The sequence below is a fragment of the Podarcis bocagei genome (assembly GCF_964188305.1).
Source record: "Podarcis bocagei genome assembly, chromosome: 3".
In the NCBI taxonomy this organism is placed as follows: domain Eukaryota; kingdom Metazoa; phylum Chordata; class Lepidosauria; order Squamata; family Lacertidae; genus Podarcis; species Podarcis bocagei.
This window is the reverse complement of record NC_138127.1, coordinates 89,091,850-89,118,271: the sequence shown is the minus strand read 5'-3', so window position 1 is coordinate 89,118,271 and position 26,422 is coordinate 89,091,850. Positions and strand designations below refer to the sequence as shown.

At 41.1% G+C, this 26,422-nt stretch overlaps 1 protein-coding gene and 1 long non-coding RNA gene across 3 annotated transcripts in view; one reads left to right on the top strand and one right to left on the bottom strand.

The window, feature by feature from the left end:
- The window catches only part of LOC308584283, a 42,700-nt gene extending 27,839 nt beyond the window's left edge, over nt 1–14,861 (top strand). The window contains exon 2 of the long non-coding RNA XR_014006738.1: nt 14,671–14,861. This is a non-coding gene — a long non-coding RNA (uncharacterized lncRNA). The remainder of the gene's footprint in view (nt 1–14,670) is intronic.
- The window catches only part of CAMKMT (calmodulin-lysine N-methyltransferase), a 249,531-nt gene that overhangs the window by 209,029 nt on the left and 14,080 nt on the right, over nt 1–26,422 (bottom strand). For both annotated transcript variants that reach the window (XM_081188781.1, XM_081188782.1), the window contains one exon: nt 13,725–13,789. In XM_081188781.1, the coding sequence (XP_081044907.1) occupies nt 13,725–13,789 (65 nt within the window). The remainder of the gene's footprint in view (nt 1–13,724; nt 13,790–26,422) is intronic.

Genomic DNA, 26,422 nt, shown 5'->3' with positions numbered 1-26,422 from the left:
CAAAAAAAAGTTGTAGAGAAAAAGGGAACTGGGGGGGGGGAGCAATTTTGGTTCTGGAACCTTGTCCTGTACATTACCACTGTACATACTGAACAGATTTTACACAGTATTACTGAATGAATTGTTTCCCATTATACTTTTGCATGCTCTCTGGCTCCCCCTATCAAAGAACTGAAGGACACCTGTCATCTGTGATTTTTCTGAGCACACTTTTCAGATACAGTATATACCTCGAATATTCAACCATTTCAAAAAACGGCTTGGCTTATTTTCATATTGTCTTCAGAAATGATCAACCAACTATAGCACAGTGCCCGAAAAGCTAAACTGTGAAACAATAAGCCTCTATTCTGAATTCACTAGGTGGTCTTAGGCAAGCTCCAATAATATTTCAGTCTCAACCCCACATGCACAATATGGGAGTCATAACACTGGTCTGCCTTGCAGTGTTGATACACTATACTGTGACATTTTAAGAGACCTAATATTATTTTTGTTGTTATTTATTGAAAGGTTTTAAAAAATAAGGTTTACAATAAAAGACTCCCCCACTCCCCACCAAGATAATGAATTAAATGATTTGAACACTCCAAATTATAAGCCACCCTGAGATCATATGATAAAGAATGGGATAAATGTTTTCTAAGTAAATAATACAACTGCCACCTGTTATTATTAAATTCCGAATCTTAAATGACTTAACACTGGTTTTGAAAGAATGGGTACCTCTGCAATATTTTGAGGCTTTGGTTAGTATATGAAAAAGCTGAGTATTTATCTTACCGAATATACAAGATATATTTTTCTATGTACAGAAGAGTTGTACCTGAATAAACCCTACTCAGAGCAGGCCCAATAAAACTAAACCTATTAATTTCAATGTATTCACTCTGAGTAGGACTAACACTGGCTACAACCCAATAGACTTAGGTTAGTTAAACCCCCTGATTTCAGGGGTCAGCAAACTTTTTCAGCAGGGGGCCTGTCCACTGTCCCTCAGACCTTGTGGGGGGCCGGACTATATTTTGAAGAAAAATAATGAACGAATTCCTATTCCCATCATATAACCCAGAGATGCATTTTAAATAAAAGGACACATTCTACTCATGTAAAAACATGCTGATTCCCGGACCATCTGCAGGCAGGATTCAGAAGGCAATTGGCCCAGATCCGGCCCCTGGGCCTTGGTTTACCTTCCCCTGGTATACACCAAGTATGACTTAGTCAGATATAATTTTTTCCAAAACAAGGATAGACATCTTACATTAGATTACATTGCCAGACTCCCTTCAATCTACTGTTCTCCAACAATGTGCATTTAAAATGCAGCCTTGAAAACTAAGGCTACCTGGAGAGTGGGATGAGAAACTCTGATGAGTCCCAACCCACAATATTAAAAAGGAATATAAAAGAAGAAGGCGCTATCAAGTAATTGGTATAGATCAGGGGTCTGCAACCCGCGGCTCCGGAGCCGCATGTGGCTCTTTTACACCTTTGCCGCAGCTCCGGAGCGGATACTAGCGAGGGGAGGAGGGGCATTGTGCGCCCCGACACTCCCCACTGTGGTGGGCGCTGTACTGGCTGTGACATCGCATGGGGGCGGTGCGTGCGTTAGTCACACACCGTCCCGACGTCACCTTCCCGCCCGCCCGCTACATTGTAAGGGGCATGTACGCTGGTCACTGCATTGAAAGGGGGCATGTACGCTGGTCACTGTTTTGAAGGGGAGTGAAGAACACACACACACAAAAAGGTAACTTGTTAATTTAATGTTTATTTCTATGAGGAGGAGTAATTCTGATGGGTCAAACAAAGAAATAATAAAAAAGTGACAAAAAAAGTTATTTTTATAATGACAAGTTTTGCGGCTCCCAGGTTTTTTTTCTTTGGAAACGCGTCCAAGTGGCTCTTTTTGTCTTAAAGGTTGCAGACCCCTGGTATAGATGGTAATGTTTTGCCTGGAAAGAGAAGAATGGAGTGTGCCCCACCCCCTCTGAAGCAGGAACAGAAGGAGATTATCAAGTAGCGCTTGCAGAATGTGGATCACTCCCTTGTTACTTCTGCATCTAACTGAGTGACATGTTACATGAAATGCAGGAACAGTGTGTGCCTCTCTTGCCGTTAAAGAATGTCATCCTATCCTTTTCCCTAGGTAGCTTGATGGCATGTCCTTCCAGGCGTGATAGATCAGTAGCTGCCACAATCTCGGTCCACAGAGCAGCTCAGGTATCTCTGAGCCATCCAGGGAGACCTATGAAGAAACCTGTAGGCCTCTAAGCAAAACTTCACATTTTAAATCAGGAGGAAGTGGAGGGGGTTGAGAAGAAGAGAGAAAACACCCTATAGCCAGTTGAATGATATGGAGGAAGACAGGTGCGAGGAAGAACGGATTCCATGTTGCCAAACACTCCAAGAGAGTTAGTCCGCTATTAAATTTTGAAGGAAAATCTGAATTGAGAAAGTTATTATCATCAGAGAGACAGAATGCATGTGCGCACACAAAATGTTTAATGGAGTTAAAAATGGGTTAAAAACAATTTCCCCACAAAAATTCAAAGGAATGATTTATTAAGGGTGGTGGGAAAAGGTAAGAATAATGGGGAAGGGTTTAACAAAAATTATTTCATCTCAAAAGAAAATGGGAACCCGTGCTAGTAAATACGGTGTTCATCCAGTTCCCCCCTCTTTTCATTGGGCTTAAACCCTGACAGAACACATTAGGAACCAGAGTTAGTAGCAAAAAGAAAGCGAATCAACAGGCAATTTATGAGTTAGTAATCTTTTTAAGGAATCTCTTTTCTATCCTTGAGAGAATGTGAACAGAAATTTAACAACCAACAACATGCAGCCAGGCACTCAAGAACCTAACCTGCAAACTCAAGCTATAGCACTAGAGAAATTAGAATACACTTACACAGACTCTGAGCAATAACTGGTTAACACATTGATCCTGAGGCTCTGTGTAGAAGTCTATTTTTTTAATAGATTTAACTTTGATTAAACAATTTATTCCAGGATTATCAAAACAGGTAAAGGATTGTTTGAAATTATACTCTTGCTTTTTTGTACTACTTTTAAAAAAAGCACACTTCAAATTACTTGCATGACAATCTCTCCAATTTATCAAATCCGTCTTACAAGCTTAGCATTTATTCACTGTTCAGCAAATTTTAAAATAAAATAATTATCCATATATGAAAGCCAGCCATAAATCACCAGCTAAGATACCAATAGATTCATAAAAGATATAGTCCTTTTCTCAGATGTCGCAGACCATTTAGCATCAGAGTCAGCAATAACACTAACACACACACCCCAACACAAAAATATTTAAATACATTTGCAGCTTTTCAGGGTTGATCACCAAAGTCTGCAGCTAATGGTTATTTAACTGCTTCCTTAAAAGAATGCAAGTGTGGACAGTTCTGAAACTGTAGCGCCCCCTGCTGCTGCTTCAATTCCAGAACCAACAGTGTGGTGTGTTTTTTCCAGGCGGACACCCACTATTTATTTTAAAGTTTTGCTTTTCTGCATAACACACAGAAAGATTATAAACCTTGAAATGCTGCACTTCTCACTTACAAAGCCTATGCCTGCAATTCTATTCACATACTGGAGATTTACGTCCCACTGATTCAATTAGGCCAATTCTAATCATGTTTTTCAGAGGTAAATTCCATTAAGTTAGACTGCCTCTCTAATTAATGTGCTAAGGATTGTGGCCTGTGAGACTTAACATACATGGCTAGGACTGCAGAGCAAATAGGTTTTCGCATATTTTTTCAGAGTAAAAGGTATTGAACGCAAATATTTCATCCTGTCACTTTTACTCAGTGCTTTTTTCTAAAAAAAATGTTTAGGGGTACTCTCATTTGGACTCAAGAAAATCACCATTTTATAGTTCAAATTGGGGGGAAATAAATACAGTAAATGGACAAAAGTACAAAGTTACACAAAATGTTTAGGGATATGCATATCCCTGCCTCCCCCCCCCCCGAAAAAAGCACTGCTTTTACTGCTCCCTCACCCTCCATTATCTCTGCATTTAAGCCTTAGGTAAAGGTAAAGGGACCCTTGACCATTAGGTCCAGTCGTGGCTGACTCTGGGGTTGCGGCGCTCATCTCGCTTTACTGGCCGAGGGAGCCGGCATACAGCTTCCGGGTCATGTGGCCAGCATGACTAAGCCGCTTCTGGCGAACCAGAGCAGTGAACGGAAACGCCGTTTACCTTCCTGCCGGAGCGGTACCTATTTACCTTTCCTCTATTATTAAAAAGCAACTCCTTAATTAAAAGAATCAATAGTGTCTCTCTCAATATATACAGTGGTACCTCGGGTTAAGTACTTAATTCGTTCTGGAGGTCCGTTCTTAACCTGAAACTGTTCTTAACCTGAAGCACCACTTTAGCTAATGGGGCCTCCTGCTGCCGCCGCGCCGCCAGAGCATGATTTCTGTTCTCATCCTGAAGCAAAGTTCTTAACCCGAGGTAATATTTCTGGGTTAGCAGAGTCTGTAACCTGAAGCGTATGTAACCCGAGGTACCACTGTATACACAGGTTTGCAGACTACCCAATACAACTGCTATCAGCTATTGGGTGTCCCAGTAATACTATACTGGTACAAGATATTGGGTAAGAGAATGAGGTACAAAATCATGCAGTCTCTGGTTCAAAAGCCACCTCTGTAATGAACTTACTAAGCACCCTTAGAGTCTCCCAGGTTTAGTCCAGCCACCTGCAATTTGGGGGTGATAATAACAACAACACTGGCCTACCTTACAGCTTTGTTATAAATCATGAGTAGCCACATTGTGCTGTCCAGGTGTGGATCACAATTCCCATCATGGTGTAGCCAGGTTTTTTGTTAGGGGGGCAGAACCTCAGTTTAGTATGTATTTTTCTTGATTTTTATTGATGGGGGCAGCTGCCGCTCCCTGCCCCCTGTGGCTGCACCCATGATTACCATCATCCCTAGCAATTGGCTGGTTAGGGTAGGTGAGAGTTTACGTACAAAACATGTGGAGTGCACCATATTCACTGCCCCCCTTGTAAATGAGATCATATATGCATATAACACTCTAAGCCGATAAATTCTAGATTATATAATATAACACTTATGCACTGTACAAAAAGGTAAAGGTAAAGGGACTCCTGACCGTTACGTCCAGTCGCGAACAACTGTGGGGTTGCAGCGCTCATCTTCCTTTACTGGCCGAGGGAGCTTACGTTTGTCCGCAGTTTTCCCGGGTCATGTGGCCAGCATGACTAAGCCGTTTCTGGCGAACCAGAGCAGCGCATGGAAACGCCATTTACCTTCCTGCCAGAGTGGTACCTATTATCTACTTGCACTGGCATGCTTTCGAGCTGCTAGGTTGGCAGGAGCTGGGACCAAGCAACGGGAGCTCACCTCGTTGTGAGGGTTCGAACCACCGACCTTCTGATCGGCAAGCCCAAGAGGCTCAGTCGTTTAGACTACAGCGCTACCTGCGTCCCAATGCACTGTACATATTACATATACCGTATTTTTTGCTCTATAAGACTCACTTTTTCCCTCCTAAAAAGTAAGGGGAAATGTGTATGCGTCTTATGGAGCGAATGCAGGCTGCGCAGCTATCCCAGAAGCCAGAACAGCAAGAGGGATTGCTGCTTTCACTGTGCAGCAATCCCTCTTGCTGTTCTGGCTTCTGAGATTCAGAATGTTTTTTTTTTCTTGTTTTCCTCCTCCCAAAACTAGGTGCGTCTTGTAGTCTGGTGCGTCTTATAGAGCGAAAAATACGGTACAGTGGTGCCTCGCAAGACGAAATTAATTCGTTCCGCAAGTTTTTTCTTCTTGCGAGTTTTTCGTCTTGCGATGCACGGTTTCCCATAGGAATGCATTGAAAATCAATTAATGCGTTCCTATGGAAACCTCCTTCAGACCAGGTCCGGGGACAGTCTGTCCCCCGACCTCTTCTGAAGGCTGGGGGGGGGACAAGGGCTTTTCTTCCCACCCCCAGCATTTTAAAAAACCCCGGGACAGCGGAGGACTTCGCCGCTGTCCGGGGCGATCTTAAAATGCTGGCGGGCGGCATTTTAAAATCGCCCGGGACAGCGGAGGACTTCTCCGCTGTCAGGGGCGATGTAAAAGCCCCTGGGAAGGCAGGCAGGGGGGGGCAAAGACTTTCGCCCCCCGCCCGCCTTCAGAAGAGGTCCTGGACCTCTTCTGAAGGCGGGCGGGGGGCGAAAGTCTTTGCCCCCCCCGCCTGCCTTCAAAAGCCGTCCGGGACAGCGGAGAAACGCGCTGCCTTTCTCCGCTCTCCCGGGAAGGCAGGCAGGGGGGGAGCAAAGACTTTCGCCCCCCGTCCGCCTTCAGAAGAGGTCCTGGACCTCTTCTGAAGGCGGGCGGGGGCGAAAGTCTTTGCCCCCCCCGCCTGCCTTCAAAAGCCGTCCGCGATAGCAGGAAGCGCTTCCCTGCTATCGCGGACTGCTTTTAAAATGCTGGCGGTGGGGAGCAAAGCCTTTCGGCCCCCGTCGGCCTTCCTGGACCTCTTCTGAAGGCCGGAGAGGGGGAAAGGCTTTGCTCCCCACCACCAGCATTTAAAAGAGGTCCCCGGAGATTTCCCTATGGGCTTTCGTCTTGCGAAGCAAGCCCATAGGGAAATTCGTCTTGCGAAGCGCCTCCAAAACAGAAAACCCTTTCGTCTTGTGGGTTTTCCGTCTTGCGAGGCATTCGTCTTGCGAGGTACCACTGTAATTATAAATGATGCTAAAATATAAAACAGAAGCAGAAGCATCCCACCACACACAGCTGTACATGCACACAACAATTTTTGTCATTGTGTGCAGCCTCAAGTATTTTGGAAAATGACCATGTACCTATGGATCCTTTTGTTTGTTTTCTCAATATTATGCCAGTTTTATTACCTGAAAGCAACACAGGGTATTACTGAATATACTTGTGGTTGCTTAACTGGTTTACGTTCAGCACTGGATTAATAAGGTGATAATTTTGAAAGAAGATCAGTGGGGGAAAGGTATTTGATACCTTTAATTTTTAAATATGACTCCATAACATAACTCCCCAAATGTATTTTGATTGTATTAATGAAATATGGAGCTCTATAGTTGTAAATATGAAGAACTCTCTGTTGTTTGGTCATGCCAATTTGGGGGGGGAGGAATAAACCTACAGAAAGGTCAGTATTCTTCATATTGTAAACATATTTTCTCACATAGATATGCATTTTACTTGAAGTGTCTGTCATAACTTCTGTAAATGTTGATACTTTTGTCATATTTATTTTTTAACAGGGCATTTCCTATTTTTCCTGGAACCCTGGTCACATAAGAAAAAAAATCTGTTTCTCTTGTTTTCCCCAACCTATCAGCACTTTCAACTGTATTAATCTTGCCAACAATTTTAATTCTGTACTTGCAAACATACAAACTAAATGTCCTGTCCTGAATAAACAAGAGGATTTCATAAGCTCTTGGGCCACTTGAACACCTGAGCCATTATCAGTTAGAACTACCTTGGGCACATTAACAGCACACTAATGGATTCTACCCTCTCAGAGGACAAGACACACACAGACACACACACACTTTATTTACTACAAAAAGCCGCTGGTAATTTGCATATATTAATTCATTTAAGCATGTGCACATTTCAAATTACCCTTTGTTTAGTACTGAAGCTGGGTTTAAAATATATATGTATGAGAAAGCACAGCTGGGAAACACAATGGCAAGGCTAGCTTAAAACTAGTAGGTGGCAAGCCTACTAAGCTGCGCCCATCAAGCATGAAGATCATCGTAAACAATTCTTTCACATGTATTTGATAGGCATGGTACTGGCAGAAACCAACCACATATGCACCAAATTCACCAAACATAAGTATTAGTGGAAGGTCGGAACTCCATCATTTAGTCCCATCTCACAGAAAGATGGGTCTGCCATACTGTTTACACACACCATCGCCGGCAGAAATGTTGGCTCGGATCCCTAAACGCACCCAGCTGCTGCAAATTCTGTCCACCACCTTGCAAGAGCTTCAAGAGAATAAAAACATTCAAAACCTCCTTCCTCGAGCTATCAGTATTTCAATAGGAATTTTATTAATAGTGTCGTTTTACAAGTGGTTTATGAATGAGTAACAATATCTGTAGACAATCTTCACAAAATACAATTATAAACTAACAAAACGTTGGACTCTAGCAATTACCCTCTTAAGACAATAGCAGTTGATATCTGTTACCTCTAAGCTGTTTATACAGAGCCCTAATATAACCTTTTAAAAATCCATATATTTTATATATTTTAGCAGAGAATGTATATGCATGCATAGATGCTAACATGTACATACTTACGCTGAGTTTTTCTTCCTGACTTGTAAAGAGCTAGAACACAGGGATAGATCAGATAGCTTTTAAGTAGGGCAGTAAGAAAACTGAACTGATTACTAACTCCCAAACTCTTTTTTAAAAATAAAGAATTTTCTGCTCACTACTTTATTTTCCAGCATGCTTTTGTAAAGGGGAAAGCTCAAAGGAACCATTTTCACAATTCATACCAAAATTCCAAGGTGCAGGGTTTCACAGGTCTACTGTGAATCAGGATTGAGGAATTACAGGCAATCAGTAAGAATTAGTTCAATTTAATTTTCTATCACGGGTGCACATGTGCACACAGACACACATCAAGCAACTACTGATGAATGTTAACAAACATTACTTAAATGAAGTTTATTCATGTTTAATATAATGCTGCCAGCTAGTGGCAACATCTTATTTTGAACTAAAGTCAACTTTATGCTGGGTGCATTTCTACCATTCTGCTTTGGGAGTTGGACTGGGGATAGGATGCAGGAAAGAAAAATGTTTTGGCGTAGTAAAGCCACACTAAAATGACTAAGATGTAGTTAAGGAACACAGTATTTGTAAATAGATTGACTTGTACTTTGGAATGGAATGTGCATCTACAGCGTTAGTAAGACAAGGGGTTGTATTCAACCCCACCATTCTGCTTGTGCAACAGAGTTCCACTTGTGCAACAGAACTTCCCTCTCCTCGTCCCCAAGCACCCTCATAATATGCTCTAGAGAGTGGGATTCCCCCTGGAGCAGACTTTTGGGTGGTACGGGGGAAAGAGAAGACCTATTGTACAAGCAGAATACATTGGATGCTACTTGTTAAGTTGTGGGTGAACATATCAGATGACAGTGATTCTCCAAACAGCTCTTGTTTATTCACAGGTCAGAACAGAACTGAACTGAAGGGTTCAGCCAGCCTGCTTATATAGAGCTCCAGTACAACGTAACTGTAACAACTTTCTGTAACTATCCAATCACTGAATGTCACTTTCGATCCCTTATTTGCATATGTGGACCTGAGTGAAAACTATCTATGGTATCACCTGCTGGCCCAGGGTGAGAACTTAAGTACATAACACTACCCAGTAATATTATTGCTTTTCTCAAGATATAAACTGCAGGGCAAGGATCCAAAGAATTTCATGCGTGTATCTGAACACCTATCTAATCCCTGTGCAACTGTTCAGCTTTTACAGCCTGACTCTTGCAAGGACTCTCTAAATGCAAACCCCAATCAGGGTGGTGGGAGAAGAAGAGTGATTTGATTATTAGTCTGGCCACCACTCTAGGGGAAAAAAATTAAATATTAAAAGAGGCAATATAAAAGCATTTCCAAAAATATCAGTCAGAAACTGCCATAAAAATAATATTGTGTGTTCAAATAATACATGTTCAATAATCATAAGGTTTGCCATTTTAATCCATGGTGTTCTCAGCCCCTGCAGTTGTTTTGTTCTCTAGCTTCACACTCTGCTGACATCAGCAATCACACACACACCTTGGGTTCCCTCCCTCAGTCCTGGTATTAGTCCCTTGGCAACATGTAAATCCCATGGAACTCCTTTCTCCTGTAAATTTGTGAATTACTTCTCCTACCTGGCAGTACTTCAAGAACACATTTTCTAAGCGCTCTTTGGACTGACTTCATAATAAAGCCTGAGGCACTCAAAAAGGATGAAAGCTTCAAAGTTGAGACTGAATTGCCCTGAACATTTCCCCTACACAATTACCTATCCTTTAGATTTTGTTGTTCTTATTGTTGTTCCGAGGTCAAAAGTTAGTTTGTGAAATTGACATTTTTCTGCTTCTGAAATGTCAGTGTGCGATGAAGTGTAATCTCAGGTTCCTAAGAAACAAAGGGGAGGGGTTTTTGTGTTTTTTTAGGTGAATCAGGTGTATTTAAGAACAGTTTCATATTACTGCCTATGAAAGTCAATTTTAGCTTTTTTTGACTTTATGATTAACCTATAGAAATATATTTTTATTTTTATATGGGTTGTTTGGTGTTTGTAAACAGAAAAAAGATTATGTAAGTTAAGCACTACTTTGGTATAAGAAATTTTATTCTTCAGAATGGTATCTTTACTTCTTTTCATATCCAGATATCATGTTCATTTCCAGTGTCACTACATGTCAGCATTATCTAAGGCTATGCCAAAGGTCTGGCAACTAAAGGCACCATCATGCTAACCAGATCAAGGGCTCAGAAAGCAGTTTAGGTCATCCATGCCATTATATCCCAGAGATGTGGCACATTTTGCTTTCCCCACCATCAAAATCTGAGGGCTGTATTCAACTAAATCCCATTCAGAGTAGACTCAATGAAGTTAATGAACCTAAATTATTCATCTCCATTAACTTCAGTGGGTCGACTCTGAGTATCACTATCAATGAATGCCACCCTAAGCCACTCACTTGCAATGATCACAATCTGAAAATCCTGGGTAAACTCAGATTTAGAAGGAACAAAAGGCAGGATCTGTATTATGTGAAGCATGAATGTTAAAGAAGAATGGTTTCATGCTACTGCCCAGGGAAGAAAATGTTAGCTTTGTCTTTACTTTGAGAGGGTGCAGAGGGTCACCAGTAATAAAAACTGGTTCAAGAGCACAAAGAATGCTTTTTTGTGATGGTACTCACAGAGTACTCACACAGCACCAACACCGATTTTCATTTTACTGCCCATGGCAGCCGTTTTGTGCTGGCATCCATGGCACTTTTATCAAGATTTGTGTACCAGCACCTCATTTGTTTTAACCAAACAAAAGCACTGGGAAGGGCATACTGATGCCTAAGTTGCATACTCAAAGCCAAGAAATATCAGTGCCCATTAAAATATCTTACAAAAGTTCAGCAGGTGGGGGAAAGGGCAGAGAATGAGCCAGGAAAGAAGGCAAGAGAGAAAGAAGTTTAGGCTGGACAATCTGTAGCAGCAAAGAGAAGCAAACCAACAAGGAGGTATGGGGATTGATTATGAGCAGCCCAAAGCTGGGAGCAGCCCAGGGAGCTGGGCATGTTTAGCCTGGAGAAGAGGAGGTTAAGGGGTGATATGATAGCCATGTTCAAATATATAAAAGGATGTCACATAGAGGAGGGAGAAAGGTTGTTTTCTGCTGCTCCAGAGAAGCGGACACGGAGCAATGGATCCAAACTACAAGAAAGAAGATTCCACCTAAACATTAGGAAGAACTTCCTGACAGTAAGAGCTGTTCGACAGTGGAATTTGCTGCCAAGGAGTGTGGTGGAGTCAGTGGCGTAGCGTGGGGGGTGCAGGGGGGGGTGGCCACACCGGGCACAACATCTGGGGGTTAGGGTTAGGGGGCGCAAATCCACGGGTTAGGGGGCGCAAATTATTTGCCTTGCCCCGGGTGCTGACAACCCACGCTACGCCACTGGGTGGAGTCTCCTTCTTTGGAGGTCTTTAAGCAGAGGCTTGACAACCATATGTCAGGAGTGCTCTGATGGTGTTTCCTGCTTGGCAGGGGGTTGGACTCGATGGCCCTTGTGGTCTATTCCAACTCTATGATTCTATGATTCTATGAAAGCTATGACAATTAAATGTGCCATGCATTGAAATCCATGGGTTTGGGAGACATCCAGCTCTTCATAGACTGGGTTGTGATATATTTTACAAAATGTTCCCATAGCCAACAATATAAAAAAAGGAAAATTCCAGAGTAAGTGAAATGCTGCAGATTATTTACAAGTATAGGAGTCCTTGCTTGGAAGCAAAGTAGGCCTGGCAAGGTCCAGTCAGATATTCAGTGTACCCCCACTTGTTGCATATGTGAATAGGCTTTTAGTTCTAGTGAATTAGAGGTTATAAGCAGGGCCGGTGTACTTGCAACCCAATATAAGCTGTCACTTTCACATCAGTGTCAATGCCACCGTAAAACCACCACAAGGCAGTCAACACAGTTAGAGAGAAAAGCCATGAACATCTAAGTCTATTTCTGCCCTAATTGATGCTACAAAACATTTCCTGAAGGAAGCAAAAGGACAAATGCTCTTTCAACTTGAAGGATGAATTGCTGACAGTTGTCTAGATAGAAGAAAGTGCTTCTGTTGCTAACTAGCAGGTAAGAGGTTTTTTACTCTTTCTAAAATGTATTATCCACATAGCAACAGATTCATAACTGTTGCTGTACAGTGGCATTCCAACCCTGAGCAGGGAAGAGTTTGCTCCTCCACACCTCACCTTGGGAGAGACTCGAATTGGTCTCTCTTGGGGGACAGCTCACCCGGTCAGGGCTGCCCAATCAGGAGCCAATATTCTGTCTTCCAAGGTGTGGGGGCAATCATGTAACATGATTAGGAAGGAGACTTGAAATTAAACCAAGCCTAATTAAACATCAGTGGTCTAAACCACTGAGCCTTGGGCTTGCCGATCAGAAGGTCAACAGTTCGAATCCCTGTGACGGGGTGAGCTCCCGTTGTTCTGTCCCAGCTCCTGCCAACCTAGCAGTTCAAAAGCACGTCAAAGTGCAAGTAAATAAATAAATAGGTACCGCTCTGGTGGGAAGGTAAAAGGCATTTCCGTGCACTGCTCTGGTTTTGCCAGAAGTGGCTTAGTGAGGCTGGCCACATGACCCGGAAAAACTTTCTGCAGACAAACGTTGGCTCCCTCGGCCAGTAAAGGAAGATGAGAACCGCAACCCCAGAGTCGCTCACAACTGGACTTAACTGTCAGGGGTCCTTTAGTTTTTTTAATTAAACATCATAGATGATACCAACTCCTATTTTCTAGATATGAAATTATAATCAGGTTTAAGGCTTTGAATCATATATATTGCATGCAATGCTTTTTTTTCTGTGAATCTTTTCACGTTTGTCCATTTACTGTATTTATTTTTCCCAATTTGAACAATAAAATGGTGATTTTCTTGAGTCAAAATGGGAGTACCCCTAAACATTTTTTTAGGGGGGAAAGCACTGATCGCACGTCATGGGAAGCTTACACAACAATCTGAAAGGCCACATGTCTATTTCCATGTATACAGCCAGGATCACATCTGAGAACAGCTCAGAAACTCAGGGCAACTTCAGAAATATTCACTGATGTCACAAATTGCTGCTGGTGGTGGGGAAAGTGATTTGAGAAGGCCACATAAATGCATGCACAGACATTCCTAGGGGCTGCAGCATAAAAAATGAACCTGAGTAACACAGAATAGCATGGTATTATTTATACTGCAAAGCACTGTGGTACACCAGTGGCAAAGGGCATCGAATGGAGAATAGCTCACCTCCAATTAAACACATGACAAATGTGGCACTGTGATGAGCATTGCAGGCAAATATGCTAGCATAAATGTTTTGCATCCAAGTGTAACTACATCATCGCCATCACCGTAAAGAAACATAAATTACTTACAAACATTTCCTGTGTTGTCAAAACTTGTCAGAATGTCTTCAACATTTAATAGTCCGCTGTTAAATCTAGGGGGAGAAATCATAATAATCAAACAAGCAGAATTATCCCTCAATCCTTTTTTTTAAAAAAATAAAATAAAATGGTAACATCGCAGGTTTTCACAGCCTACATCCTTCATCAACATCTTTTAAAATGTCTCACCACTAGAGGGAGAAAAAGAAGACATTCAAAACCCTAATATACTGTGTTAAAATTATCACACGTTAACAAGAAAAATTTGTGAAAATATGAAGTTTTTATTGTTCAAAATCAGGGGTCAGCAAGGTTTAATCTTGCCTGGGCCAGATCGGTCCTGCGGAGATCCGTCCGTGGGCCGGATCACATGTGCGCCCGCAATTTTCGGCATCTGCGTTTGCGCAGACACAATTTTTGGCACCGCAGAAGCAAGTCCCTGCACAGTGCTGCACTGTGCTGGTTTAGCGCAGCGTGCGAGCGGACAACTTGATTTGGGGCAGCTCGTGGGCCAGTCAAACGACCTCCGCGGAATGCTTCTGGCCCATGGGCCTTAGGTTGCTGATCCCTGTTCAAAATTATAAATTTATTTGTGAGCACACAGAGGAAGATATCGATTCCTAAATTTGCAAAAACAAACATGCACTTAATTGGTTACAAAGGGAACCTGCAACAAAATGCTGCAGCATATCCCTGATACGCTTGCATTAGGCAAAGCCTGTGGCTGAGGGCTAACTGCTCACTCAACAGTTAGTCCTCAGAGAGTGTAGAGACTTTCTGCTGTAAAGGAGTGGCACCCAAGGGTGTCCTTGTGAGGGGGAACCAAGCCTTTTTGACAAGCTAAGGTTCTAATTTTTTTCAGGAGAGATACAGCGTGCACACACAAGGTAGGCCCTATCTGTTATGTACTGAAGTTCTCACCCTGGGCCAGCAGGGGGATACTGTAGATAGTTTTCACTCAGGTCCACATATGCAAATAAGGGATTGAAAGTGACGTTCAGTGATTGGATAGTTACAGAAAGTTGCTACTGTTGCATTGTAGTGGAGCTCTATCTAAGCAGGCTGGCTGAACCCTTCAGTTCAGTTCTGTTCTGGCCTGTGAATAAACAAGAGCTGTTTGAAGAATCCCTGTGTCATCTGATATGTTCACCTACAACTTAACACTATCTGCCAGCTCTTTTGTCACTCATTGAGTCTTTCGTCCCCTCGCTCTTGGCTCCCACTTTCTCCATTCCTTGTAGCTTTCTGCTTCTTCTCCCTCTTGAGTTACCTTTTGTAACTCAACTCAGCTAAAATCTAAGATTTCTCAGTTGATTTCTATGGAGAGCTTCCTCTTCCGTCTATGATAAGGTTACTAGATTTTTTTCCCGATGAATCCAGGGACATTTTTCAACTTCAATGGATTTTGTATGGGGACTGATTTGTAAATCCGGGGACTGTCCCCGGGAAAGGGGGACGTCTGGTAACCTTAATCTATGAGGAAGTTTAAAAGAGCTTCTCTATTTGAACCAAGAAATGGCCTAATCAGATGGCTCATTTTGAGGTTTTAGATCTATGACTCTTTCTTCAGTTCTCTTTTGCTCAGTTTCTCAGTAATGGGACTCTATGGTTAAATGCTGAATCCTGGTTTGTTCAGTCTCTTTACTGAAATTAGGCGCAAAGGAACTCTGTGCACACAGTCCATGCATAGCCTGGCTTATTAAACCTTGGTTTTTGGCTTAGTGTCACATCTGAGCACAGCCAATGCCTGTTCTGGATTTGAAGAAAGATTCTGGATGTCCTAGGACACAAAATTCTTCCAACAGGCACTGGCAAAACAGAGAGACAAATTATCATGGCAGGATGTTGGCATTACATGATATAAATGCAAAAACCCACGAGAAAGACCCTCTGTGAGTGACAAACAATGGCCAAAACTATGCACAGAGTGTTCTATGGATTAAAAGAATGTGCAATGGAAAATGCTTTGATGTTGAAAAGGATGAAAGATTATAAAACAGAAAGTTCAAAAGTTGAAATGGAATTGGAAGCAACATTATTTTATTTTTTCACATGATGAAGGATCTTCACTTCTATTTCTTTGCAATATACATTTCTCCACACCAACATTGCCTAAAGGGTGCTGTTCATCAAAAAGGATATCTAGGGACCTTTTGGGGAGGGTCGTGGCTCAGTGGTAAAATACACGCTCAGCCTGCATAGGTCCAAAATTCAATCTCCGGTATCTCCAAGCAGAGCTAGGGAAGTATACAGTTTGTAATCCTGTGATGATGATGCCAGTTAGTACAGACAGACGTTATTGAGCTAAATGGACCAAAGGGCTGACTCAATATAAAGCAGCTTCCTGTGATCTTGTCCACAATTATACCAATATAACAGCTGATCCTATTTAAATCTCTTTATGAAATTCCAAAACACCTATCTCCACATTCTTTCTCATTTTGAAATACTCTTTGCCAAGGAATAGTCTTTCTGTTTTTTTTTAAAAAAACCAGCTCAATGTCCTGCGCAGACCAAGACCTCTTGGAAGCACGACAGAGGAAGCAAACCTAAGTGTGTACCACTTAACCTCATTTACAGAAGATAAGATGGCCCTTATGGATTGAGAGGTGCAAGGGCTCCAGATGTATGCTGTTGCCTGTCTGTGCACCTGATTTATTGATCTTAATCTTCCCTCTCTCTCCACCCCTTCTCTTTTAGTTTCTGAACTGACACCTCAACATTCCATATTACCTGCATGTTCAGGGGTCCCTGACAGACTGTTTGGAGGATTTATTATTTTCTTTTAACTTATGAACCTATGGGTAGTTCAGTGTTCAGAGGATACAGAAACTGCTACCATATTTTCTGGTAAGCCCATTTTGTTTCCACAGCATTTTGCCGAGTTTGCTATTAGAAGTAAATTTCATTTGACTATATGTTGTTCTTATATTCAACTAATAAAATATTCAAAAAAGGGGGGGGGGAGAAGTAAATTTCATTAAAATATGTAAAAATGAGAAGTGGCAATCCTGATACATTAGTGGCAATCCTGATACATATACTAAAATCTGTGGTGTTCCAAGGTGCAATCAAAGCAAGGGCCAATATATATCATAACAAAATATATATCTCTACTCCTATAAAGATAGAAAGGTATTTCCAACAAAGCAGCAATTTATTCTTGCATCACCGAGAGATAGGGTGACATGAAATATGTGTCAGTCAATGAAAAACACATTCTTGACTTTTTACTTTTTTGCCACTCTTAGGACAAAATCAAGACTACACACTTAGCAATTCAACAGTCACCATAGAAACAATAGTTCTATACAAAGGAAGGATGTTCCAACCTTCATCTCTTTCAGAGACCTAGATGTCTGCTGATGAATAAGAAACATGCACAACTCGACTCTTCCTGTGAATAGGGCACATAGCATTCAAGCTATGCAAGGTTATTTAATCCAAGCATGTCTTTCTGATGTTCAGGCCAAAGACAGGCAAGGATTATTCTCAATGTATCTTAGGCTTACCAACACAAAGACAGGGAAAAAATGCGTTAACCCTAAGCACACTGATTCAGTAATACATAAAGCATTTTCTGTCAAGGTTACAATCCTATTCACACTTTCCTCAAATAAGTTCCAGTGACTCAGTAGGGCTTATATCTGAGTAGACATATTGAGGATTGCATTTTAAAGTAATTTTAGAACAGGTGTGTAAATAAACAATACACATACTTCACTTCTTTTTTTAAAAAAAAATCAATTTCTTTTTAGCAGAAAGAAAAACCCCTGGATTCCCGCTCCCATGGCTTCAGAATATTTGGAAATCTGGCATCTCCACTACCAGTGCTGTAGGTAAATTATTCTATAACTCCAAGTACAGTGGTGCCTCGCAAGATGAATGCCTCGCAAGACGAAAAACTCGCTAGACGAAAGGGTATTGCGGTTTTTGAGCTGCTTCACAAGACAAATTTCCCTATGGGCTTGCTTCGCAAGACGAAAACATCTTGCGTTTTTTGCAAGTTTGTTTCCTTTTTCTTAACACCGTTAATACAGTTGCGACTTGACTTCGAGGAGCAACTCATAGAATGCGATGTGGTAGCCTTTTTTGAGGTTTTTGGTGATTTTTGAAGCTTTTCCAAAACTTTTCCGACACCGTGCTTCGCAAGACGAAAAATTCGCTAGACGAAAAAACTCGCGGAACGAATTAATTTCGTCTTGCAAGGCACCACTGTACTTCATAGGAGGCCTAGCCAGCTATCCACAACTTTATGACCTTTCAGTAGCCTTTTCTATGTGTAAATATGTTCCTTTAAAAACCAAGTAAGAGTCTTGTGGCTTTGTTGTTGTTGTTTAGTCGTTTAGTCGTGTCCGACTCTTCGTGACCCCATGGACCAGAGCACGCCAGGCACTCCTGTTTTCCACTGCCTCCCGCAGTTTAGTCAAACTCATGCTGGTAGCTTCGACAACACTGTCCAGCCATCTCGTCCTCTGTTGTCCCCTTCTCCTTGCGCCCTCCATCTTTCCCAACATCAGGGTCTTTTCCAGGGAGTCTTCTCTTCTCATGAGGTGGCCAAAGTATTGGAGCCTCAGCTTCAGGATCTGTCCTTCCAGTGAGCACTCAGGGCTGATTTCCTTAAGAATGGATAGATTTGATCTTCTTGCAGTCCATGGGACTCTCAAGAGTCTCCTCCAGCACCATAGCTAAAAAGCATCAATTCTTTGGCTATTAGCCTTCTTTATGGTCCAGCTCTCATTTCCATACATCACTACTGGGAAAACCATAGCTTTAACTATACGAGCCTATGTTGGCAAGGTGATGTCTCTGCTTTTTAAGATGCTGTCTAGAGAGAGTAATTGCAGAGTCCACCTTGGTTTTTCTTTTATTTATTTTTTAAAATGATATTTATTGAAAGTTTTATAGAATTACAAAAAAGAAGAAAACAGAAAAAGAGAAAGAAAAAACAAAGAAAAAACAAACCACATCAAACAATACAAATTCAAAAAACAAAAATACACCACAAACACTCAAAAACAAATCCATCATTCTCAAATCCTCAACTGTCATTACCTTCTTTCTTTGACCTCCTCCTCCTCCCTTTTTTTGTATCCTAGTTGTTAATTGCCGCAGCAAATCCTTTCTATATTTCATAATATTCTGTCATTACATTACCTTAATCTATTTTAATCTTATCTTACTATAAAAGACCTTAAATCTTAAAACTTAAATCTTATTTTTACCAACTTCTCATAACCATAATATTCTTACATAATTCTTTAAACATTTTTGCTAAAGCCAAGTAATTTCGTTCCAACATTTTTCTAACATTCATCAATTTTAGACTTCCGGGGTGGCGCCATCGGCAATGGCGGACTCCCTCTGAACTGGAGGGACTAGCTCCGCGTGAAACGGGTCTTCTCCGCTACGGCGAAGCGGGGACCCTTTTAAAAATCACAGGCGGATGAAGCCTGTGACCATGGGACTCGGCGGGCACCTTTAGCGCCCCCCCAACTCGCAAAGGAACCCACTAACGAGCTCCAAAGTGAAGAGGGGGAAGTGGCGTGGTGCTGTGAGTCAACTGCTATTTCCGTGGAGCGAAGTCGCATAGCCGTTGCCGAAGAGCACTGCCTTTTTCCTGGGACAATTTGGATTCTAAAATAAGCACCCGTGAGTACTTAAACTTTGAACAACTGGATCTTAAATAAGGACTTGCGAGCGGAAAGGAATTGGATTTAAAAATTTATCTCAATTTGGTACTGAACGGGAAGGTCTAAACAGGAAGTCAGCCTTCCGTTCTTTTGTAGACAGAATAAAGCAAAGACAATGTAAACTAGAGCTCAGAAAATCGCTTTTAAAGGATTGGATTTCATCATTTAAAATTGTGGAACCCCCCTTCGACAGCAGGAGAAGAAGGGGGATCTTTTTCAGACTGTTTAAAGTGAGTTTAAAGTAAAGTAACTTTCCACCCTCCTGATCCTGGAGCGGGGTGTCAGGACTGACGTTTGAAGAGACAAACGTTTTTGACAGATAGCTAAAAGAAGAGAAACATAGTGATTCCGCTGTTTCCCTTCGCATTTTAAAGGAACAAATATTGACAAAATATCTCAAAAAGGAAAACTTTGTTGCAAGAACAAATAGAAGTTTTCCCCCTAGAGGGAGACTGTGAAACTGTAACCAATTCCAGGGAGCCGGCAGCTGTTACAGATTACAATCGTGGGAATAGACATTTGACCTTGCAGGACAATGTATTCAGAAGCTCTGTTGTGTGCTTTCTATAAAACAAATGCCCTACTGGAACAGTTACATGAGAAGATGAATTTGATGGCGACTTCGACTAGAAATTTTGAACAGGCAGTGGGAAAATATGTGGAGCCCACCCAGGAATTAAATCAGGAGTGTGTCCTGACAGAACAGGCCCAACAGGAATATGAGCTTTCGGATTTGACAAATGAACTTGGAAAAAGCCAGATTTGGAAAGAAAAAGTTTGGTTGGGCCTGGAAATGGGGGGCTGGATTGACCCCCCTATGCAGGGATGTTTGGACTTTTCAAATCTGGCAATGGGCCGTGAGATATTTGGGATGGTGGGGGCTCTTAATTTTGGAGGGTTTTTGAAACATGTTTTTAAATACCACATGGAATGTAGTGTTGAATATGGAAAAGGGGCTGATCTGTCGAGAAGGGTCAAAAATATTGCCAAGCTGGAGTTACCACGAGCAGGAGACAAGGGAAAATACAGTTACAAATATGAAGAAGAGCTGCGGAAGGGACATGGAAGAAACTTGAGAGCCTCGGATATAAGGTTGCCAGGTTAATGCGCTAGATTGATGGGATAATAAGGACTGACAAAACCCGGGACCAGGAGGAAGGGACGCTGGATGAAGATTGGATCTGTTTGTATTTCTTTTTTTACTATTAGGACTGTTTTATAAAATTGATGAATGTTAAAAAAATGTTGGAATGAAATTACTCGGCTTTAGTAAAGATGTTTAAAGAATTATGAAAGAATATTATGGTTATGAGAAGTTGGTAAGGATAAGATTTAAGCTTTAAGTTTCAAGGTTTTTTTTATATAGAAAGATAAGATTAAAACAGTTTAAGGTAATGTAATGACAGAATATTATGAAATATGGAAAGGATTTGCTGGGATAATTAATAACTAGGATACAAAGAAAGGGAGGAGGAGGTCAAAGAAAGAAGGTAATGACAGTTGAGGATTTGAGAATAATGAATTTGTTTTTAAATGTTCTTAAATGTGTGTGGTGTATTTCTGTTTTTTTGTTTTTTCTCTCTTATTTTGAATTTGTATTCAAATTGTTGGAAGTGGTTTGTTTTTCTCTTTTTCTACATTGTTAACCATTTTTATTTTGTATTTTCTTCTTCTTTTTTTTAAGATATTTATTGCAGTTTCTTAACAGAAAAAGAAAAAACACCCAACATACAGAATTCCATCACCACAACAGTATAGAAAAAGAAATAGACAAAAAAATAAATGAAAAACAGATATAAAGTACAGTTGTTAGCTAATCGTATTTTCATAATCTTAAGACTTCCTCACATCTCCCTTCTCTGCATTTTCAGTTCGGTAGTTATCGACAGCAATTTATTACCTTGTTTCAGTTCATAACTTTTCTTAAATATTATATCTCAAAATTTAAATATCTTTATCAGCTTATTTTCTCATATCATAGAGCCAGGTTACTGCTGCCCTGTTACTTTCAAACTTGCACCCTCCTAACATTCATACAGTTTGTAGTGTTTTTGTAGATAGTCTTTAAATTTTTTCCAGTCCTCTTCCATCGTCTCTTCTCCCAGGTCGCGGATTCTGCCGGTCATCTCAGCAAGTTCCATGTAGTCTATCAGTTGCGTCTGCCATTCTTCCAGTGTGGGTAAATCTTGAGTCTTCCAGTGCTTTGCGATAAGTATTCTTGCTGCTGCAGTTGCATACATAAAAAAGTTCTATCCTTCTTTAACACCCCTTGGCCGACAATGCCCAGAAGGAAGGCCTCTGGTTTCTTAAGGAAGGAAATACCTTTTTTAGTTCATTATAGATCATTTCCCAGAAAGCCTTAACCCTTGGGCATGTCCACCAGAGGTGGAAGAATGTTCCTTCAGTTTCTTTGCATTTCCAACATTTATTATCGGGCAAATGGTATATTTTTGCAAGCTTGACTGGGGTCATGTACCACCTATATATCATTTTCATAATATTTTCTGTCAAGGCATTACATGCCGTAAACTTCACTCCAGTGGTCCATAACTTTTCCCAGTCAGCAAACATAATGTTGTGCCCAATGTCCTGTGCCCACTTTATCATAGCTGATTTAACCGTTTCATCCTGCGTGTTCCATTTCAGCAGCAAGTTATACATTTTTGAAAGTACCTTGGTCTTAGGTTCTATCAGTTCTGTTTCTAATTTTGATTTTTCCACCTGGAAACCTATTTTCATGTCTAATCTAAAGACCTCCCTGATCTGAGCATAATGTAACCAGTTTTGCACCTTATCCTTTAGTTTCTCAAAACTCTGCAATCTCCAAGTATCTCCTTCTTTTTCCAAAATTTCCCAATATTTCGGCCAATTGGCCTCCATATTGAGTCTTTTCTGGGCCTTGGCTTCCATTGGTGACAGCCACCTTGGGGTCTTATTCTCTAATAAGTCTTTATATTTTGCCCAGACATTAAACACTGCCTTCCTGACAATATGGTTCTTGAAAGATCTATGGATTTTTACCTTGTCATACCACAAATATGCATGCCATCCGAAGGCATTGTTAAACCCTTCCAGATCTAGGACATCAGTGTTCTCAAGAAGAATCCAATCTTTCATCCAGCAGAGAGCTGCAGATTCATAATACAGCCTCAAATCTGGCAGGGCAAACCCCCCTCTCTCCTTAGCATCCGTTAGTATCTTAAACTTTATTCGGGGCTTTTTGCCCTGCCAGACAAACTTAGAAATATCTCTCTGCCACTTTGTAAAACATTCCACTCTGTCCACAATCTGTAGGGTCTGAAACAAAAACAACATTTTTGGCAATACATTCATCTTAATCGCAGCAATTCGGCCCAGCAAGGAAAGTTTAAGTCTTGACCAACTTTCTAAGTCCTTTTTAATCTCTATCCAACACTTCTCATAGTTGTCCTTAAATAAGTTCAAATTTTTAGCAGTCATGTTCACCCTAGGTATTTCACCTTTTTAACCACTTTTAGATCTGTCTCTTTCTGAAACCTTTCTGATTCCACGGTTGTCAAATTTTTTCCCAAAAGCTTAGTCTTTTGCTTATTTAGTTTGAAACCCGCCACCCGACCAAAGTCATTTATCAGTTCTAGTACCCTTTTCGTACTAGATTCTGGCTCCTGCAATGTCAAAACTAAGTCATCTGCAAAAGCTTAAGTTTGTACTGTTTGGCTCCGACCTGTATCCCTTCAACCAACCGGTCCCCTCTAATCATGCTCAGGAGCACCTCCAGGACCGAAATGAATAACAAAGGGGAAATAGGACAGCCTTGTCGTGTTCCTTTCTCAATCTTAAACTCTTCTGTCACCACATTGTTAACTATTAACTTAGCTTTTTGTTCTGAATAGATTGCCTCTATGCCATTTTCAAACCCCCGTCCCACTCCCATCCCTCCCAAATTTTTTTTCATAAACTTCCAAGAGATGTTGTCAAAGGCCTTCTCCGCGTCAATAAAGATCAACACAGCTTTAGTATTAATGTTCGTTTGTAAAAGTTCCAAAATGTCAATAATATTTCTAGTGTTGTCAGACAAATGTCTACCTGGGAGAAAGCCTGCCTGGTCTTTATGAACTTTTTAAAGTCTATTTGCCAAAATGTCAGCAAAAATTTTGTAATCCACATTCAGGAGGGAGATGGGACGGTAGTTCTTGAGTTGTGTCTTTTCAGTTTCTGATTTAGGTATCAAAGTGATGAAAGCCTCTTTCCACGATTCCGGCGCCTTCTTCCCTTCCATAATATCATTGCAAACCTCCATTAGTGGTTGTATCAAATAGTCTCTCAGTGTTTTGTAATACTTGGAGGTGAGCCCATCTGGTCCTGGAGATTTGCCCAATTGCATATTTTGAATGGCACCTTCGATCTCTTGTTGTGTTATTTTATGATTCAGGATTGTCCTATTTTCTTGAGTCAATTTCGGTAGGCCATTCCTTTTCAAAAATTGGTCTATCTCAGTCTCATTTTGCGGCCCTTGAGTGTAGAGTTGTTTAAAGTGTCTCTGGAAGCACTTTCTAATCTCCAAGGGATTCTGAATGTTTTTCCCTTCAATCTCTAAATTAGTAACCGTGTTTAATTTTTGTCTCTTTTTCAGTTGCCAAGCTAGCAGCTTTCCACATTTATTAGCCGATTCAAATGATCTTTGTTTCATTAACTTAATTTTCCATTCCACTTCCTGATTCATCAATTTAGAATATTGTGCTTGATAAAGTTTAATTTCTCTCAGAATCTCTTGTGATTTCGGTTTCAATCTTAACTTCTTCTCACACTCTTTAATTTTCTCCAAGATCTTGTCCTTTTTCTCATTCTGTGCTCATTTCTTTATGGAGTTCTGTTGTATCAGGAACCCTCTCATCACAGCTTTGCTTGCGTCCCAGATTACTCTTTTTTCAACCGTAGTGTTCAAATTTATCTCAAAATACTCCTTCAAAACTTTTTGGGCCTTTTTGGTAATCTCCTGATCTCTAAACAGGTTGTCATTCATCCTCCATCTAAAGGAACCGGTTGTAGTTAGTCTCATATCCATCTTTACTGCGTTATGGTCGGAGACGGTCTTTGGGCAGATTTCCACTTTCCTGATCTTAGGTGCCAGACCTCTAGTTATCCAAATTTGGTCGATTCTTATCCATGTCAGTTGGGCTTCAGAAAAGAATGTTCCTTCTCTTCCTAGGGGGTTTTTTGTCCTCCATATATCAATCAAGTCCATATTGTCAGTTAGTTCAAAAAAGGTTTTAGGTAGTCTGCCGTCTTTTGTAACGTTTTGGCTTTGTGACTTGTCCATATTTGTAGACACCACCCCATTCATATCTCCCATCATAATGATGTTACTATAGTCCATATAGTCCAGCATTGTCTCATGCAGCTTCTTGTAAAATTCCGATTTTCCTTCATTCGGAGCGTAGATTCCCAGCATCAAAAAATTTTCACCCTGAGTTTGTATTTCAATTGCCATAATTCTTCCTTGCTCATCTTTAAAGAGAAATTTTGGTGAAAGACTCTCCTTTGCATAGATCACCACTCCTCTCTTTTTTACTCGGTCTGATGAAATGAATTCTTGGCCTAATCTTTTGTTAATTAACACTTTCCTGTGGAGTCTAGTCACATGTGTTTCCTGCAAGCAAATAATGTCCAATTGCTCTTTCTTTAGTATATGAAATATTCTTCTTCTTTTTTCCGGGGAATTCCCGCCATTAATGTTCCAGCTGAGAAGTTGCAGAGACATCCTGGACCAATATGTTATTCAGTAAGTGATGGTGTTTCTTTCTCTTGGTCAATTGATCCCAAAGGTGTAGGTGCAGGTTGCGGCGGTGGCCAGGAATCAGGCCCTGTAGTTCCTTTCTGAAGGTCTTCTTCGTAGTCTTTCAAAAACTTATCTTTTTCTGCTGGTGTTTTGATTTTCACCTTCTTCCCTCTGAAGGTAAAAGATAGTCCTTGTGGAAATTCCCACCTAAAGGGAATTTTGTTCCCTTTGAGAAGCTTTGTCAGATCTGTATAAAAGGCTCTAAGCTCCAAAAGTTGTTTTGGGATATCTTTATAAATTTCAGCTCTCGTGCCCTGAATTAAAAGGTATTTTTCGTAATGTAGGCCTAGTATCTTATCCCTTTCCTCCTTAGATCTCAAGGTGATTAGGCAGTCTCTGGGTCTGTCCTTCTTCACTATTCCTCCCAATCTGAAGGCGGTCAAAATTCTAAAGTCCTTATTTTCCTCCAAATTCCAGAACTTAGCAAATTCTTTTGTCAAGTAGTCCGTCAGGTTCCCCTGTTCAAATTCTGGAATTGATCTCAGCCTCAGATTGTTCTCCCTGGAACGTAGTTCAACCATAGACAGGTAGGCCTGATGTTCCCCAACCTGTTTGTGTAGTGGTCTAACTTCCTCCTTCATGCTTCCACTTTCTGGCTGGCCGTTTCCGCCAATTTACGATTCTCAGAAGTTGCTTCAAAAAGTTTCCCAATTGATTGTGTATGTAAGGTAACTTGTTCAGTTTGTTAAGGCTGGCAGTGTTTTGGTCAGTCTTAGCAGCTTGTACATCCGCTTTCTTGTCCAGTATTTCCAGTTTCTGCAAGATTTTATCTAGTACTGAGTCATCTCCTCCAGCTGCCATGCCTTCTAGTGAGGTCACCTCAATTTCTGCTTCTTGTGTTCCCAAAACCGTGGGAACCGATGATCTGCGCAGCTGGGAAGTGAATGTTGATTGAGTGAGTTGTTTAGCTTTCGCTTTGGCCGCTCTTGTTTTTCCAGTGCCACTCATTCCACTCCCGTCTACGTGCCAAGGTCAGATTCTATATAGTCCCATGGGAACCACAGACCCAGAGAGTAAACAAAAAGTTAAAGGAAGGAAGAGGAAAAATACCAGTCACAGACGATTGTAAATCCAAAGATCCACTAGGGGCAGTAAGAGCAGGTCTTGAGAAAGACAAAGAAATTTTTTCCCAAAAGTTTAAATCCAGAGTTTGAAAGTTTCCCTCAATATATAAT